The sequence below is a fragment of the Littorina saxatilis genome, linkage group LG2 (genome assembly GCF_037325665.1).
Source record: "Littorina saxatilis isolate snail1 linkage group LG2, US_GU_Lsax_2.0, whole genome shotgun sequence".
NCBI classification, from domain to species: domain Eukaryota; kingdom Metazoa; phylum Mollusca; class Gastropoda; order Littorinimorpha; family Littorinidae; genus Littorina; species Littorina saxatilis.
In genome coordinates this window covers 82,759,060-82,778,772 of record NC_090246.1, presented here as the reverse complement: position 1 = coordinate 82,778,772, position 19,713 = coordinate 82,759,060, and the positions used below count along the sequence as shown (strand labels likewise).

Below are 19,713 nucleotides of genomic sequence, written 5' to 3'. Positions count from 1 at the left end.
ATAAGATAGGAATATCATCAATCTTGGCGGATCTATAGCCGCGATGCTGAAAGACTCCTCGTTTTTAGACTTCAAGTCTCAGATACCAGTCCCTGTTTGGGATCTTTTCCTTTTACTTGAGCTTCTTGGATCATCAGAGTTCAACCTCTGTGTTCTGCGGAGCTACCGATTCTACTCGCTAACACTCATGTTATGTTACTAGCTACGGCCAGAAGAGGTACTGCAGTACTTTCTCTGTCCGACTTACGAAAACTTTCTTTTCTATCAGATGGTTCTTTAGTCTAGCACTAACCACATCTGATTCAGCACTCAGGAGCTATTGTTTATTTCAAACACTACCAGAGACAAAGATATTATACAGTCTACTTTGGCTTAATGGGCTTCCGCCCGCATCAAACAAGCTTATGTGGGGTGGCAGCAAGATAAGTTGGGGGGGGGCGATCTAGTTTGTCCTGCCTCTTTCTTGGGCGAGTACGCACGAAACGTATGCATGGGCCTATTTGCTAGCTTGCTGTCCTGAACTCCAGATGACTCTCTGAGGCCCTTGGGGCTGTATTATTGGAAGTCAGACGTCAGCTTTCTGAACTTTTTCTTGTTGGACGTGCAGAGTTTACGTCCTGATGTTTACAGTATTCTACCAACTGTGGTAGTTGCCGGGCAAGCTCGTTCTAGATCCTAGATTGAGTAATCCCTCCTCCTTTAGTAGCAATCTGCTAATTTATGAGATTTGGGGAAGTAATATGTAATTTAATCAAAAATTTTAAAGTAAATTTTCATTTGATTAATATACTTACCCAAATCTCATACCAAATACCCTCCCACCTACCCCGCTTTAAGATGGTTCAGGCTTTTTGAGAAGTGAGGAACAATATGGCGGCCGCGTGTCACGTGGCTTCAAGGGAAGCTTACCCTCATAGATCACGTGGTCTGGTGACCATGGTTACGTGATTTTTCTTTGGGGGAGTAGCTTCCTGTTTTTAACCAGGGAAGCGTGTTCAACGTTTAAGCACTTAACGGAAGTAAATTGCTAATTTATGAGATTTGGGTAAGTATATTAATCAAATGAAAATTTACTTTAAAATGTTTGATTATCGTGATTAAGAATGCTGATGTTGTTTGCTATTGTGTATCAGGACTTGAGTGACTTTGCTTTGCTTTCCTTCTTCCCCCCTCCCCCTGCCTTGATTTGTTCTTCTTGGTGTGTTGTTGTAAATTCAGCTTTTGCTTGAGTGTGTACTCTAGTTGCTCCATGTTATACATCTTTAAAAAAAAAATTTGAACACATTTTTCTTGTCTCTCATTAGACATTTGAAGTACATCCACTGGTGGCCGACTACTGTGACTATGACAACGGCACTCTAGCCAACGTCTCCTTCATCAACGACAGCGGCAACGCACTCAGCGTGACGCAGCCCTCCAACGGCAGTGTCTTCTACTCCAGCGAGGGGGGGGTCATCTTCAGGAAAGGTCTTCTCGGCCACCAGTACATGAACGTCAAGATAAGGAACCAGCCCAACACCGCCCTGCTGTCACTGATTCTCACCATCGGGACGTTCCTCATCGCTTACTTCCTCAGGATATTCCGTAACAGCCGGTTCCTCGGCAGAAGTGTGAGTATGATGAAGAATTTGAATAGAAGATTTTTGGAAATAACTTTTCCACAACGCTTGTAAATCCTGACAGGTATTTCTGAAAACGGTTATTTGGGGTTGGAGTTTTAGCTTTCTGGCTGGCTGGTTTTCTAGCCACGCTAGCCTTTTAATTTGGCATTTCCTGATAATTATTAGTCCCTGGTGCCAGTGTCATGGATTTAGGCTTGTAACTGTGCATACACACTCACAGACCCATGCGTGCATTGACACACAACACGTACATGCATGTACGCATTCACACACATGCAACCGCATACACACATTTACACACATGCACACACGCACACAATCTTGCACGCACGCACACAATGCACACATACACTCAGAGTGATCTAAGAAACAAAGGGAAGTAAGCACTCCAAGACTATGACAAGAGTTATTCAGAACCAGTCTCTTGGCACTGAAATGAGCAAATGACTTTCATCTCTTTGAGATTTTGCAATGCACACTTACAAGATACAAGATACAAGAAATTTTATTGTCCTCATCAACACAAGGAAATTTGGCATGTGTGTGGCAAGACATAATACACTGATACATAGACATTTACAAAGCAACAACTGAAGTTCAATATCAACACACCCTTAAGGTTCTAGAGCTTTGATGTGCAATGTATTTTGTTTAGTGCCCTGAGACTGCATTCTGGTGGTGAATAGCCCTTTAGAAGAATGTCTTATTGTGAGACTCGCAGCTGTTAATGGTGAAAAATACTACGGAAGAGCATGTGTCTTTTTAATTTAATTTAAAAAAAGAAAAAAAAATTTATTTAATTTTTTATTATTATTTTTCTTTCTCCAATAGGTGCGGAGAGCTCTGGGCGACTTTGGAGTGCTGATTGCCATCCTGGCCATGTCACTGCTAGACTACATCATGAAGGACACCTACACACAGGTCAGTGCTCACTGCTTTCACATTCTGTCAAGGTTGGACTACATGTTTTCAGATAGACCAGGAATCGAGACGAAGGTGGTTTATGAATGTATGCGTGCGCAGCGATTTCAAGAAAACTACTCGACATGAAACTTTGCATGTGAGATAATATCCGCAGGGGTTGTTGTATTTTTCATATTGTTAATGAATGTCTTTGATGACGTCATACCCGGCTTTTTGCAAAATTTGAGGCTGCACTGCAGAGACATTATTTTTATAAAGCAAATTTTAGATAAATATTGCATATTTCAGGTACCGTTAATATTTTTGCCATATATCACTGCACAAAATAGGTCTTGTTATACATCAGCAACGCAAATCACTGAGTGTGACCCCTGGAGACAAAACTTTTGGAACTGTAGCATGTCAAATCAGCCTCTGTGTTGTGTGTGCAGAAACTGGTGGTGGATGACGTGACACGGCCGACAAGTCCCAACCTGCGGGGCTGGTTGATCAACCCCTTGGGCATGGACAAGGCGCTGCCGGTGTGGGTCATCTTCGCCTCCATCATCCCCGCAGTCCTCATTTTCATCCTCCTCTTCCTCGAGGTCCAGATCACCGAGTCAGTTCAAACTTGATATCGTGTTTGTATTTTTGACCTAAATATGACATTTGACACAGACGGAGACTATCATTGTTCTGCTAGCGCTGTTTCGGAATTTTGGAAGTCCTGAAAGGGTACCACTGTTTCAGTTTTTCTATCCATCACTAAAACTTATTGCAGACCTGTTTACCAGTACGATTTGGGCGTATTTTGTACGCCAAATTATTATCGGTACGCAAATACGCGACACACGCACAAAATACGCCTAAGAAAAAGTCAAGAATACGTTTTCCGGTGTTGGTGTGCTGATTACGGAATGGTACAACTGATACCGGTTTCGGTCGAAGGGAGATAACCATGACAGCGAGTCTTCAGCTGTGGAAACCTTGTTCAGTTGTTGGCACGTGCGATCGTCTGGACAATCGTGGCAAAATGAAGCGGAAAAATGTGCCAGTTTCGGATGACTGTACCAAATCTAAACAGCAGAAGCAGCAGATTTTCTTGGAGAAATATAAGAAAGGGCCAGGAATTGTGGAGTCTACTATGGGAAAAAGTCATGCACACTGCAAGTATTGTAAATCAGATTTCTCCGTTGCCCATGCTGGGAAATATGACATCGAACGACACTGCAGTTCTAAAACTCAACTGGACAAGATTGCTGCAAAGAAATCCGCTGAAAGCTGCCAAGGAATTATGAAGTTCATTCCCGCAAAGCAAATCCTGCCAGAAGAAAAGGCTGTAGTCCGCGCTGAAGCAATGTTTTCTGAGATGATTGTAAAAATGAACTTGCCACTGTCAACCGCAGATGTTATTTCACGAACTTCATCTTTTCATTATCAATCTGTTTGGAAGACACTGGTTATAATGCTATAAACTGACAGGTAAATAAAATTGTTTTATTCCTGTTGTATTGGAAGGAGTTAAATTCTGAAGGTGTTCACAAGACATGCTATTCTTACACAAACACGTTTGCACCCACGCGTACATTTTTCTACCCCATATGGCTTTGCTTGCAAAGTACACCAACTTTTTGAAAAATACACTCAACTTTTTGGGAAAGTACTCTTGCCTCGGGTTTAGGGTAAACAGGTCTGTTATTGATATTGACCGATATTGACAGAATGATCCTGAACAAGAAAGAACGCAAGCTCATCTTCCTTCTATTAAATGTGTACCCATCACTAAAACTTGCTGATATGTATTTAAGGCCCCGCAATGATGTGCATGGCAACCTTAAAAACAAAAAAACAAATGTTGTATTTTTTTCATTTCTTGCTTGCTAAACTTGATATTGTACGGCATTGACAGAATGATCCTGAACAAGAAGGAACGCAAGCTCATCTTCCTGCTATCAGATTAGTACCCATCACTAAAGCTTTATATTGTACGACATTGACAGAATGATCCTGAACAAGAAGGAACGCAAGCTGGCCAAGGGCTGCGGCTTCCACCTGGACCAGTTCATCATGGGGGTGCTGACCTTCCTGTGTGCGCTGTTCGGCCTGCCGTGGCTGTGTGCGGCCACCGTGCGAACCATGGCGCACGTCTCCGCTCTCAGCTCCTACAGCAAAACACACGCTCCCGGAGAGAAGCCCCACCTGCTGGGCGTCAAGGAACAGCGCCTTACCAACTTCATCGTACATTTATTTATTGGTGAGTGTGTGGATGGGCTTCAGTGTTGTTCACAGGCCTCGGTCTTTGCGCATTGCCTTACCAACTTCATTGTACATTTATTTATTGGTGAGTTTAGGGGTGGGGGTCTGTGGCATGCAATGTGATGTTTTGTCAGTGTTGGCTATTTTGAAAATGTGTGTTTGCTGTCAAGGTGTTACAGTGTTGATGTGTTTGCCTTTTCAAGGAACCTTTCTTTCTCTCTAATCGATGCTGTTGGAAAACGGTCAAGTTTTTATGGGTTGTGGAAGCGTTGCTTTCCCTTGTTTCCACGGAAACACTGAGGCGAGTGTTATGTGTAGCTTGCCTCAGTGTTTCTGTAAAATGCAAAGGAAGGCCTTGACAGGGTGTTTCAACTGTATTTATGTTGTCTTTTCTTGATGATCCATGTGCCCTACTTCCGACTCTTGTAGCGTGAATATTGTTTGTCTTTCAGGTTTATCGTTAACACTGGGTCCAGTTCCATGTGCCACACCTGTCATGGCTCTGTTTGGCGTCTTGTAACGTGAATATTGTTTGTCATTCAGGTTTATCGTTAACACTGGGTCCAGTTCTGCGTGCCATACCTGTCATGGCTCTGTTTGGCGTCTTGTAACGTGAATATTGTTTGTCTTTCAGGTTTATCGTTAACACTGGGTCCAGTTCTGCGTGCCATACCTGTCATGGCTCTGTTTGGCGTCTTATAACGTGAATATTGTTTGTCTTTCAGGTTTATCGTTAACACTGGGTCCAGTTCCATGTGCCATATCTGTCATGGCTCTGTTTGGCGTCTTGTAACGTGAATATTGTTTGTCATTCAGGTTTATCGTTAACACTGGGTCCAGTTCTGCGTGCCATACCTGTCATGGCTCTGTTTGGCGTCTTGTAACGTGAATATTGTTTGTCTTTCAGGTTTATCGTTAACACTGGGTCCAGTTCCTTGTGCCATACCTGTCATGGCTCTGTTTGGCGTCTTGTAACGTGAATATTGTTTGTCTTTCAGGTTTATCGTTAACACTGGGTCCAGTTCAGTGTGCCACACCTGTCATGGCTCTGTTTGGCGTCTTATAAATAAAGAGAATAAAAAATAAAATAACGTGAATATTGTTTGTCTTTCAGGTTTATCGTTAACACTGGGTCCAGTTCTACGTGCCATACCTGTCATGGCTCTGTTTGGCGTCTTCCTCTACCTGGGAGTGTCGGCCATGAGCGGTGTTCAGATGTTTGAACGGATCAAGCTTCTACTCATGCCTGTCAAATACCACCCATCTGTGGGATACGTCAGGCGGGTAAGTGTATGGTTGATTTGAAGAAGAAGAAAAAAATCCAGTAAATGTACATTCTGATAAACAAAGGGAAGTAAGCATTCTAAATGCATATGACGTGCAACAAGAGTAAGTGGGAGTTATGTAGAACCTGTCTTCTGGCACCTGAGAGAATAAGAAGCATTGACACGGACAAGCCGCTTTCCTCCTTAAAAGAATGAAATATGATAGAAGAGGAAAGGAGAGCAGTCTCTGTATTGCTCCTGTGAGCCATCCAAGTGTGTGTGTGTCTGTGTGTGTGTGCGTATGTGTGTTTGTACGTGTGTGTGCTTGCATGCTTGTGTCCGTGCATGCTTAATTCGTTTTTGAGCAAACTAATTGACTAATTTTTAAGCTTCCGAGCTGAAATGCAATCCCATAGTCTGGGCTTTGTCGAACATTGCTTGACTAAAATGTAAGTCATTTTGAACAAAAATTCAGGGTCTGACAGTGCCGCCTCAACTTTCACAAAAAGCCAGATATGACATCAAAAACATTTATCGGAAAAAGAAAAAGAAACATCTGGGGATATCATACCCAGGAACTTTCACATGAAGTTTCATGCGTATCGTGCAGATCATGCAGTTTTCCAAGATTTGCTCTACACACACACACACACACACATAGATACATCCATACATTCATGCACACATACACCACCACCCTCATGAGTCATCTCGATTCCCAGTCTATGTTAAAACATTTAGTCAAAACTTGACATAATGTAAAAAAAGCTTGTATACATTGGAAAAATGTTTTGTTTTTGTGTGTTTCAGGTGCGCGTGCTGCGCATGCACTTTTTCACTGTGATCCAGCTGGTGCTGCTGCTGGCCCTGCTGCTGATCAAGTCGACGGCCGCTTCCCTCATTTTCCCCTTCGCCCTCATGCTCCTCATGCCCATCAGACACAAGATCATGAGCAGGATCTTCTCACCCGCCGAGCTCCGCGAGGTGCGTTGTTTGTTTTGGTGGGGGGTATGAAAGAGGAGAGGGGGGGTTGAGATAATGGATGTTCGGAAATAACTCTGTCAGGTTTGTATGGGTTGTGGAAAAGTGAATGTATTTAGAATATGTTCGGAAATAACTTGGTTAATTCAGTTGGAATTAATGTGAAAAGTAGGCAGACAGAAGTTTTTGAATAGCACGGCAATGATGGCTTACGATGATAGCTTATAGCAGACCTGGGAGCCCATACGATTTCGCCGTATTTTGTACGCATAATTGTTTAGAATACGATCAGTGGGGGAAAAATATGACGGGAATAATTCCTGGACGCTTTTTCTTCACAAGCGCATCCCAAAGTAGATTCAGTATTTTGACACATGATTACAGTTTTTGTCAGTAAACATTGAAAGCAGCATTTGTTTCAAATGTCTTGGTAAGCTTAATCAACGGTGCGACGGATACGTGTGAAGCATGTTTGAATCATGGATGTTGAAATGCTGTTTGGAGTACGCTAATTTTTCTGAAAATACACCAAGTTTGTTTGAGAATACTCCCAGGCTGGTAAATGGATGTTTGAAAATAACTTTGTTGGCTTTGTATGGTTATGGGTTGTTGGCTAGAGCACCCGCAGCTTTTAGCCTCTCTAAGAAGTGAACTCACTATTGCAACAAAGTGAAGACAGACCCTTGCACAGTGTATCAAGAGTCAACAGAAGAATAGACATTGTTCGGAAATAATTCTGTCAGGTTTGTGAAAGAGGGAATAATCTTGCTTTTAGTGTGTCAAACTTTCCCACATGACATTATTGGCCAATCACTAGCAAGGAGTGTGTCTGAAACACGTGGACAAGGAGCATGTGTAGAAAGCTTGTCTTACTGAAAACAAGAATATTCACTCTTTTACAACCCATTCAGAGTTTTTTTTTCCGGAATTGATCTATTGAGAGAATTTATTGCTGCCTGTTTTCTGATTTTTTCAATTACGAAAATTAATAGTGTCTGTATTCGTTCCTGGCATGGGTGATGGATAGAAAGATCAAGGAATGTTAAATCGGGTATTGTCAATCGTATAAAAGAGAATATTCTTCATGGAGAATGATGTACTTAGTCCAAAGTTCAAAAACATCAAAATCGCCAAGAATCGAGTTACGCCAAAATTCAACGATGACATCAAAAAGGAATAAAAAGAGTTTTGGACTTATTTGATACAAGGGATTGTTGGAGGGGATGATGGATAGAGTTGGAAAGGTGGGTGGGAAACATTGTTTCATTTAATATCAGGCATGGGAATTGTCCGCGAAATAGCGGATCTCCGCGAAAAGGAAATTACATTTCAGCGAAAATAAAAAAATTCTGCGGCAAAAAAAAGGTAAATTAAATTATATGTATACTATTGTCTCTTTATCCATTATTTGCTTACACAAGAACTATCAAATTATTGGTCTAAAATGCTAAAATTCGTTTTTCTTCCGGGGGGCGTTGCCCCCCTGGTCCGCCCAACGGGGCTCTGTCCCTGTACCCCGCCAGGGCCTAAGCGGCCCCCGGACCTTGGCCTATTTTCAGAGTTTTTTCTATTTTGGAATTCCCATGCCTGAATATAGGGATAAAATGATGTACAATAATTGCTCAGTCCTTGAAATGTTCTAACTCACCATGTGTTTTTCCCATGACAGTTGGACAAGGAGGAGGAAGACTCGGAAGTGGAGGATGAAGACGACCCCGATTTCTACCAGATGGCCCACATGCCCATCTAACACCGTCGTGGACACAGCGCCCTGGACATTTCATTCTGCACCTGCTGCGACACACAGTGGAGTTGGGTGGTCATCTCACCATCTGGGAACTCCACTTTGGATTGGACATCTGCTGCTATCAGAACATCCTGGAGCGTCGGATGTTCCAAGATTTTGGGACTGTACATGGATGGGATATTTTCATCAAGACCCATTGACACAAAGTGGACTTGGGTGGTCATCTCTCCATCTGGGAACTCCACTTTGGATTGGACATCTGCTGCTATCAGAACATCCTGGAGCATCGGATGTTCCAAGATTTTGGGACTGTACATGGATGGGATATTTTCATCAAGACCCATGGACACACAGTGGACTTGGGTGGTCATCTCGCCATCTGGGAACTCCACTTTGGATTGGATTTTTGTATCACTATTAAGACCTCTTGGAAGGTTCTGGAGCTTCGGATGTCCAACTCACGATTTTGGGACTGCACACGGATGGAAAATGTTCATCAAGACCCAATGGGACACATGGATTTGGATGGTCATCTCACCATTTTGGAACACCACTTCGGATTGGATATTTCTGTCACTAGCAGGACCTTTTGCAACGTTCTGAAGCGTTGGATGGTATTCTCATGATTTTGGAAATGGATGGATTAGATGGTTGTGCAAGAGCTTTCAGGGATACTCCAGATCATTGCCCAATGTTCTGCACATCTACGTAGATCTGCACACTCTGCATCTGGTGCAGATGGCCCATACTTTGTTCCAAGTCCAGCATAGCAGAGCATTCAGTATGGGCCATATTTTAACAGACGACAGTTATAAGACAGCCATCTGTCTGCGGAGGTGCATTATTTCTCTGGCTTTCGGGATTGCCCAAGCACCTGACCATCTTTTATGTTTACTGGGCATTCTGTCAAACTTTTCGTTTAGGCTGTCAATGTTCCTGTCTTGATTCAATGTTTTGGGAGCATTCCAGGTTTGAATTATTCAGCCCTTGTACATGTCTTGATCGGAGTGATAAGACTTTTTTTGGAGCCATTATGAACTCGAATGAATAAAGATTCCGAAATATGACTTGCTTACAGCTAAGATTTGATCAGCTTGTGCAACCTGGATAATGAATAAGGTGACTATCATTGGCTGTATCAGTGTGTGTTTTATGTAGACCTCGGACCAACACACCAAGAAGGGTGACAAGAACAACTACTAGTACAATAGCAATAGCTGAAAGATTGTGAAATACTTGTCCCAAAAGACCTCACGGTAGAGATTCTGCCTGATAGTGCTAAGTGACATTCCTTTCTGGATCCAGCATGGATGAGACAGGCAGTGTATTTCATCTGCAGTTTTCAGCAGTCAGTGTATTTTGCGCCGGCTGTTTGATAGTCTTTTGAATCTTGTAGGGATGACAAGAAGAAAACTTCCATTGATTGTGGTTGAGATTTGAAGTGCATTTTGATTTTTTTGTTCAAGTAATGTGAGTGTTACATTACACTCTCTGCGCTGCTAAAGTGAAGTGAAATCGAAGCCCCAGCTGACGAACAGAACACACTGAAAGGTTTTACTTGGGCATTTATACTTTGCTTTTTTATTATGTTGTCCGCTTCTATTTTGATTCAGCTTGAATTCGCTTAGGAAGTGGACACTTTGGGATTATTTGAGGATATGTTAGGTTGTTTAACTTATCAGAGTCTCCTGCCTATGAAACAAACGCTAACAATACATAGTTTTCTGTGTTCCTAAGAATGACTTGATTATACATAAAGGGTACACCTAGAAATCTGAAATCCAGCCTAAGTGGCATGTTTTTGTGTGCTACTTTATGGGCTTTAGGCTTTTCTTTTAATGATAGGTTGAGTTTATTCCAGACTGGTCAATGAAGCCTTAGTTCCAACAGCTGATGTGAAAAAAAGATATGTGACTGGTTATGTTTAGTATTTGCTGATGATAAATGTTTTTTGACGCCCTCACAGTTAAAACATTAGGGGCAAATATTTCTTGACAATAATGTTTGGTTACTGGGGTTTTGGTAGATGCCGGGTCTGGTCTTAAAATAGACTGTGGCTTGTTTAGCTTTCGCACAATTTTTGAGTCACTTGAGAAAAAGTGACTCTATGTAATCGGTCAGTGTTAGTCTGTCCGGCCGGCCGGCCGGCCGGCCGTCCGTAGACACCACCTTAACGTTGGACTTTTCTCGGAAACTATCAAAGCGATCGGGCTCATATTTTGTTTAGTCGTGACCTCCAATGACCTCTACACTTTAACGATGGTTTCGTTGACCTTTGACCTTTTTCAAGGTCACAGGTCAGCGTCAAAGGAAAAATTAGACATTTTATATCTTTGACAAAGTTCATCGGATGTGATTGAAACTTTGTAGGATTATTCTTTACATCAAAGTATTTACATCTGTAGCCTTTTACGAACGTTATCAGAAAAACAAGGGAGATAACTAGCCTTTTCTGTTCGGCAACACACAACTTAACGTTGGGCTTTTCTCGGAAACTATAAAAGTGACCGGGCTCAAATTTTATGTGAACGTGACTCATTGTGTTGTGAATAGCAATTTCTTCCTGTCCATCTGATGCCTCATATAATATTCAGAACTGCGAAAGTGACTCGATCGAGCGTTTGCTCTTCTTGTTACAATTATTTTCCGAGAAAAAGTCACTCTAGTCCTTGAAAAAAGGCAGAAGATTGCAAACTCTCGATTTTTCTAGACCTGAAGCATCAAACTCCAGTAAAATAAATGAAAAGTTAAATGCATGTACTGGTATGGACAAATGTGAGACACACATGCGTGTATTCACTTCGCCAAGTACAGATTTTTGTGGTTGCAACTGTTGAAGACTGTCATGAAAAACAGTGGGCATGAGCAACGTATAACAAATCTGACTGTGAAATGGCAATATCAGGAAGAAAGGAGAGTTGTACAGTGCTGGCATCGTCCCTCTGACAAACTTTCTCAACAGGTTCCCTTGTTTTCTGTGTGTTTTGCTTGGCTGTGAAGGAAGCATTGACAGAAGAGACTTTTGATGATGTTTTTATGCCTCTCCTTCAAAACCCGCAACCCGTCTTCCATTGACTGAGTGTTTTGCACATTTACTCGTCAGATTTTGATTTGTGTAGTTTGCATAACAAGTTTGAAAAGTGGATTGACATTTTTGTGAAATTAGATTTTATTGGTTTGTTTTGTTTCATGTATTTAAATCTTCTTGTTGTTTGCTTCTTTTAACTTATCATTTTGTTTACAGATCAACAATTTAATTATTTTGATGAAAAAAATATCAACGAAATGACAATTGGTTATAAATCATTTCACATGTAATCTTTCATTGTTGACATAATTTTTATAACTTTTCTCTGTCATGATTATCCGGCACTTTGCTTTGAAATTTAGTTGCACTGAGTACTTACCGTGATTTTTGAAAAGAAATGCAAACACGTTTTGTTGGCTTTTTTTTGCAGTTTTCTTTCGTACATTGCACCTTTATTTTTTTGCCTGTTCTTGGTTTGGTTGTTTTTGTGTGTGTATGTTTTGTAAGTTAAAGCATCTTGCATCTTGTGTTTTTCTTGTATGTTTTCTTCTTCGTTTTGGTTGATTTGTTTTCTTGAGAAAAACAATTGAAGTGCACTTTGCTGAATTTTAACAGCATGCTTTTTTCTCTTCAAAAACTTCTTATTTTCATCAGTGTAGTTGATTATTGATAGAAAGATGGTTTTCTGTTTGATACATTGAAAAATGCTGCGAACAGAATGTATGGCTGAATCACAGTAGATATGCGTTTGTCTACGCACTTATATTATGACCTGAAAAGTGCGTTTAATAACTTTTCTGTTATATGCGAGGAATTATGAAAATCTTGTCTTCTTCCTTTTTTCGGTTCATTTCGTGTGTGTGTTTCAGCATTGAAAAAAACTTTTTTGTATTCATGGATGTGTGAACCAAATATGCACCAACTCGTGTGGTTGTTTGAAGAACTTTGCAGCGTGACTTCTCACATCAATAGTCATTCCCGACAGTCTCCTCTGTCGATAACTTTGCACCAGTGTTTTCTCTGCTGTCTCATTAGCTTTAGCTAGGATTATAATCGTATTCACTTGTACAGGCATTTGAAAACATGGTTTGAATTGTGTACTGTGTGTTATAGAATATGTACAGGCCAGCGTTCTATGCGGTGTAGATCAGACTTGTGGTGCTGTGTGTCATGCTGTGTGTCATGCTTTGTGACATGCTGTGTGTCATGATGTGTGTCAGTGACTTTGTGACCAGGTTCTTTGTGCCATTCTCACAATAATGATAAACTGTACACAGTGTGTCAACTTCAGCTCCATGTATTTCACTTCTGTCATCCATCGGATGCTGTGGTCATGTTTGGTTTTGTGGGACAAGACGTTGAAGAGAAGGAAACTGTGCTGTGTTTATAACTTGTATACAAGGTGTTAACTACGAGGATTGTTTGTCAGTGATATGTGAATGCTTTGTGACAACTGAACTTCAAGCTTTAAGTGAAAGTAACAAACAGAAAGAAAATGGCATCGAGATGAATGAAAAGTGACTGAGAGTGTGTGTACAGTAGGTGGAGAGTTGCTGTGAAACAGAAACGGAGGGAGATTTTTTGCTGAAGTTCCATTGTTTTATGGACATGAATTGCCATCGAATTTCCTTTAGCTGTGTGCGTGTATACGTTGCTGAGCATCATATAGCATCTGTGGAGAATTTTAAAGCAATCCTGTGTGCATCGAAGCGAGGAGAAGAGAACTACACTGCATATTTTACAAAATGGAGGATGACATTAACTGTGAATGCTTCATGGTTGTAATGGTGAATGAAAACTGGTATGTGTCCAGGCTATAGCCACATTTGCATAAAACTGGTATGTGTCCAGGCTATAGCCACATTTGTCTGCATAAAAGTGCTGTATCCACACAAGAGAGAAAAAGAAGATTTGGCATTATGGAGAAGTACATATGCGTGATTTTAAAATGAAACGAAGGAGTGTACGATTTTGTGACGTCTTTACGAGGACACAGAGGTGGATTTTGCGGCAAAAGGGACGAGTACAAATGTGTGATTTTAAAATGAAACGTAGGAGTACAAGATGATTTTCTGACGTCAAGCGCCTGTTTCACAGGATTTTTTGGTCTCAGGAAAATTTCCCGGCTCCTGATCCCTTCCCCAGGGAAATTTGGTTGCACCGTTGTTGTGATCGTCATTATCATCATCATCCTGAGTATCGTCATCATCTTCGATCGTCATATTTCATGCCTAGTGGCATTACCATTGAAAACGCTGGACTTACTTGTTATAATGGGAGGAGTTCTGAATCCTATGTTAATTTCATGATGCTATTTTCATTTTATTTTTTAATCGTTCTTGAGATCATAAGCAGAACTAATTATTATGTGTGATGTTGTTTTGTGGACATAGTAAAGGTCTGCATTATTTATTCAAACTGCTGTGGTAAAAAAAGAATAATTTTGTAAGATTCTGTTGTTGTAAGGCCTGGCTTAATACACTGAAGCTTATTGGACTGTCATCCACTTTTACTTTTAACATCAGTAATACTATAACAAAACCCTCTGCAGTATTTGTATGGCTTTGTCTATTTTTAAAAGAAATCCAAAAATAATGGGGTCACAGAGTCATCCGAATGTTTGTCTGGAATGAGTTATATCAGAGTCTGTTGGTTTTGTGGAAAAGTTTTGACAGACGCACTTGTCAGGCATTTTACAATGTTTACAAGCATAAGAAAATCCTAATATATTTATTTGTTCAATTACTAAAATTTGTTTTGTATTTCACTGTTCACAGCCGAACACATAATTAGTGATGCCTCTTCTGGTACATTGATATATTATATGTATAAAATTTAGGTGTGCTTCTGTTAACACTTTGCTCTCACTCTCAACCTACTAGAAATTCAAATAATATATATGATAACTTTGAAGATTATTATACCATGAAGTTAGGCATAAGAGTGGAAAGTGAAATTGTTGTTGATTCAACTGCTTGGCAAAACAGAGCTTAATTAAATACAGTCAAAATGAGAAAATGTTCACCTCTTCTGACAATTAGAATCATTTGAGACTCGGAAACAGCACATGGTAGATGAAGCCTGAAAATGCCAAAAGTCTTAAAAGAAAGGGAATGGGGAATTACATGTAGATTGTTTGAAACTATAACTGTCCATAAACTACAGTCATATCATTTATAAAGATTTAGTTGTAGTGACCATTTTTTATTTGTAATTGTAGTACAGATACCTTGTGGGAATTTAAATTGTATATTATGTGATTGCATACCATGAAAGACAGAAGGGGGAGAGTGAGTGATCGTGTGTGTGTGTGTGTGCGTGCCCATGCGTGCGTATGTCTGTGTGTTTGTATAGAGAATCATAAAGCGACAAATATTTGTACATATAATTTTTGTATCCGTGTGGGAGGGGGACTTTTGCTTGCAGTGGGGGAAACGGAGCAACATATATAAGATTGTGTGTGTTTGTGTGTGTGTGTGTGTGAGAGACGTAGAAAGATAGAGTGTGAAATAACGTATGTGTGCACATGTATTTTACAATTTAGTAAATGCATTTTAATAATGCTTTGGTAAAGCAAAGCGAGACTGATCATCACATGTCCCTTCCCTATTGTGATTTTTTTCTGCTTTCACATTTGTTTCATACCATATTTCTCATCACTAACCAGATCTTTCATTTACGTTTGAGGTGAATATATATATATCCTTTGACAATTTAAAAAAAAAAATTATTATTAAACATGTATCTCCATGTTAAAAAAAAACCCACAGAATTAGTTTAACTTTCATACATGAATCTTCATGTTAAGGATAAGAACAGAGAGTGGGCTTAACTTTTACCACTTTTGAAAAATCACAAATCTGATTTTGGCCTTAGAACAGGAAGAAAATATTTAAGTTGCAGACACAGTAGCACAATGGGTCTTAATAGAGAGATTAAGACCGGCACGGTTGGCCTAGTGGTAAGGCGTCCGCCCCGTGATCGGGAGGTCGTGGGTTCGAACTCCGGCCGGGTCATACCTAAGACTTTAAAATTGGCAATCTAGTGGCTGCTCCGCCTGGCGTCTGGCATTATGGGGTTAGTGCTAGGACTGGTTGGTCCGGTGTCAGAATAATGTGACTGGGTGAGACATGAAGCCTGTGCTGCGACTTCTGTCTTGTGTGTGGCGCACGTTATATGTCAAAGCAGCACCGCCCTGATATGGCCCTTCGTGGTCGGCTGGGCGTTAAGAAAACAAACAAACAAACAAAGAGAGATTAAGAAGCGCTACAACATTCGTATAGTTGGCATTTTTGGTTGTAAAACGTCACACTTTTTTTAGTACACGCGACTTCCGATCTCTACGAACAGAAATTCGCTTCGCCAAGAGAAAAGAAATTCGCAGAATTGGTCAATCTGACGAACGTGACTTCGCTCGCGCTTTATATTCAAATAGTCATAAAATATGCCTACCTTTGTAATCAATGTATGCTCTGACATCTTTAGGCGCGATTTATCATAGAAATGTTTGTTTTTTAAAAGTTTAAAAAGCTGTGAAGCAGGCTTGAATTGGGTAAGTGAGTGACTAAGTAGGCGAAAGAAATTTCAAGATGGCGACCCAAACATCAGGCCGACTCAACTTTTCAGTCGGTTGGTCAAGCCGTCTAGAGGAGAAAAATGCATGAAGCAGTTAAAGTTTATGATGTGTTGAGTAGTGGCCTGAGTGTCTGATGCGTTTCAGCAGAAGTGAGACAGCTGGTATTAAAATTCTGATCGACACTTCCGTACCGGCGCGTTCAGCGAAACGAAATTCTTCTGTCCTCTCAACTGCTCTACTAGCGACATGCGCGTGTTCCTCCGCCGAGTGTCTTGCGCAACCACGAAAATGCCAACCATACGAATGTGGTAGCTCTTCTTAATATCTCTATTACTTTACCAAGATCTTCTGATGATCTATGGTTATCTTTTAAACTTTTTTAAAGTAATTTTGTTTCAAGGGACACTTTCCTGTGATTTGATCAGTTGCTTTGTCTTCTTCCACGCATACTGTTTCCGGAGCTTTTGTTAGTCACAGATGAGTGATAATTAGCAGTAATTGCTTTGCTTAAGTTTTCGCCAAGCAAATATGATTAACTTTTTCCTTTGCTTCCAATTTTAGCTTCTGCAAAGAATGTAGTCAAATATTCAGGCAGTGTCTAGTCTGATAGCTTTACCAGCATTTTACGCTACTTGTATGCACTTTTTTTTTAAATCCAATTTTTGAGTTTCTATTTTCGTGTTTGCTGTTTTCTTACAAGAAAATAGCGGCGAGTTGTACAGAGGGGAAAAAATCAAAATGAAGGCAGTATATATTTTTTTTGTTTAAGAGTTTTAGAAACAGTTTGATGCCTACATGCGTCAGTGTTTTAAGAGCCTGTCAACAATGTCAACTTCATGCCTACATAATGGCCCCCCGCGAGTTAGGGGGAGTCCCATATTGGTTGGGACGAGAAAGAATTTACCCGATGCTCCCCAGCATGTCGTAAGAGGCGCCTAACGGATTCTGTTTCTCCTTTTACCCTTGTTAAGTGTTTCTTGTTTAGAATATAGTCAATGTTTGTAAAGATTTTAGTCAAGCAGTATGTAAGAAATGTTAAGTCCTTTGTACTGGAAACTTGCATTCTCCCAGTAAGGTCATATATTGTACTACGTTGCAAGCCCCTGGAGCAAATTTTTGATTAGTGCTTTTGTGAACAAGAAACAATTGACAAGTGGCTCTATCCCATCACCCCCTTCCCTCCGTCGCGATATAACCTTGAACGGTTGAAAACGACGTTAAACACCAAATAAAGGAAAGCCTACATAATGGATTACCATAATGAACACCTATTTTGGGGGAATTTTTTGTTTTGTTTAGTTATTCACAAACAGTTAGAAGGTACATGTGGGAGTGCTTTGGGAGCATTTTCATGCCTTTTCACAGGGTATTTTCTGTGTTGGGGAAATCAGTCGCAATGAAACATGTCTTGGCATGACCAAGCTGAATTTCATGGTGGCTTTTTTTCCCTCCCTGTTTCATTTTAGGTCAAGTGTATTTAAGTCACATTTTGTCTACATTTTTCACAGATTCAATAGGAAATCATTCAATCTTTCCACCTCTCATGCAGAAAACAGTCTTTTTTTAATTTTTACTGGTACTGAACAAAACAATTGCAAATTATAATGTGCAGAAATTTTTGTTGTTGGTGCAAAATATTTCTTCTCTTTCCCCACCTTCCTTCATCCGCAATTTTTTTTTTTTTTGGAAGCGAAAGTATGCAATACATAAACATCCACGACCTCCAAAACCAAGACCTTGAGTTTACTTGCAACTTACAATGAAAACATCGATGTAAAAAAGTTTGATGAAAAACTCGAGTGGATAAAAATGCATTAATCTGAAACCTGTATCTGTGGTCTGAATGAAATGCTCTTTTTGTCATCAAGCTTGCTTGCTGTTTGTCTTTTCAGGCTGTGCTTTTTGTTTTATAAAGATGGTGTGTTTTGCGGTTCAGCGACACAAATGAGGCTACATGAAGAATTTGTATGAAATGTCTGTTACTTGTGTGTTTGGTATGGGACTGAAAACGGCGTATAAACCGGTGTGACTGTTTAAAACATCTGAACATGTATTTTTTTTAATTTACATTAATGTAAGCAAAACCATATTTTTCTGTAAAAAGAGGAGAAAAAAGAAAGTGCTGATCCAAACAGTATCACTCGCTCTATTAAAGCAATTAGGTGCTTTTATTCCTTGTGTGTATTGTGTTTGTGTGTGTGTGTGTATGTGCCTGCATATGAGTGTGTATACACCACTGATCTAAAAATATGTGGATAGCGCGTCCCTTCTTATTGGCTATCAAAACATTGACGCCACCGGATCCGCCATCTTGGGACACCGTTCGATACAGCAAAAGAAGACTGCTATCAACTCTCGAAACTACGATTATTTCCCTTTGACCTATTTGTCAGTGTGGTACAGTGCAGTAAGATGGCGGCACTCTGGTTACGCTGTTTCATTGTCTGTGCGTTATCCATTATTTCCAGATCAGTGGTATACACACATACATAATTATGTGTGGAAGTGAATGTGTGTATGAGTGTACTGAATACAAAAGTGAATGGCTGAACATTTTGCTCACAACAAACACTCCTGACTCACAGTATTTCAGGCATTTACTGCCCAAAACCAATAACAAATACATCAATTTACATGACAAAGCTAATGACATCAAACAAATCTAAGAACTTTATCATACAACTGTACATTTGATATGTTTACAACAAGAGGCCCCTTGTAACTAATAATGTCACGGAACAAATGGCAGAAAAGATACACATCACAGTTCACACACACACTTACATACATCACACACACACACAAACACACTTACAAGTTACATACATCACACACACACAGTTACATACATCATGCACACACACATAGATACATCACGCACACACACTTACATCACACACACACACACACACACAGTTAAATAAAACAAAACATACAACAACCAAATGTATGCACATACAATTTACAAATCCTTGTACACACACATACACAAGCACAGTGCCATTTCTGTAGCCAACACTTCAGCTTGCCCCTTCATCCGCACACACGCACCCCCTATCTTCACTTCAAGACTACTGTGCATTACACTACAAGGTTGCACAACTTAAAAAAGAAACTTTTTTTTTAAACAAAACAGAATGAACAAATGTTTGCACTCATAATTTACATATCCTTGTACACACACACACACACAGTGACACACACAGTGACACACACAATGACACACACAGTGACACAAACAGTGACACACACAGTGACACACACAGTGACACACACAATGACACACACAGTGACACACACAGTGACACACACAATGACACACACAATGAAGACAC

At 40.3% G+C, this 19,713-nt stretch overlaps 1 protein-coding gene across 5 annotated transcripts in view; it reads left to right on the top strand.

Annotated features, from left to right (window-relative positions):
• The window catches only part of LOC138959922 (band 3 anion transport protein-like), a 70,674-nt gene extending 52,125 nt beyond the window's left edge, over positions 1 to 18,549 (top strand). For 3 of the 5 annotated variants that reach the window (XM_070331594.1, XM_070331593.1, XM_070331595.1), the window contains 7 exons: positions 1,305 to 1,610; positions 2,454 to 2,543; positions 2,978 to 3,144; positions 4,526 to 4,779; positions 5,896 to 6,065; positions 6,857 to 7,030; positions 8,697 to 18,549. In XM_070331594.1, the coding sequence (XP_070187695.1) occupies positions 1,305 to 1,610; positions 2,454 to 2,543; positions 2,978 to 3,144; positions 4,526 to 4,779; positions 5,896 to 6,065; positions 6,857 to 7,030; positions 8,697 to 8,777 (1,242 nt within the window). In that variant the 3' untranslated portion in view covers positions 8,778 to 18,549. Of the gene's footprint in view, positions 1 to 1,304; positions 1,611 to 2,453; positions 2,544 to 2,977; positions 3,145 to 4,525; positions 4,780 to 5,233; positions 5,317 to 5,895; positions 6,066 to 6,856; positions 7,031 to 8,696 lie in introns of those variants that run through there. The other 2 variants (XR_011453829.1, XM_070331596.1) reach the window with 2 other exon arrangements.
• Positions 18,550 to 19,713: the final 1,164 nt, after the last annotated feature.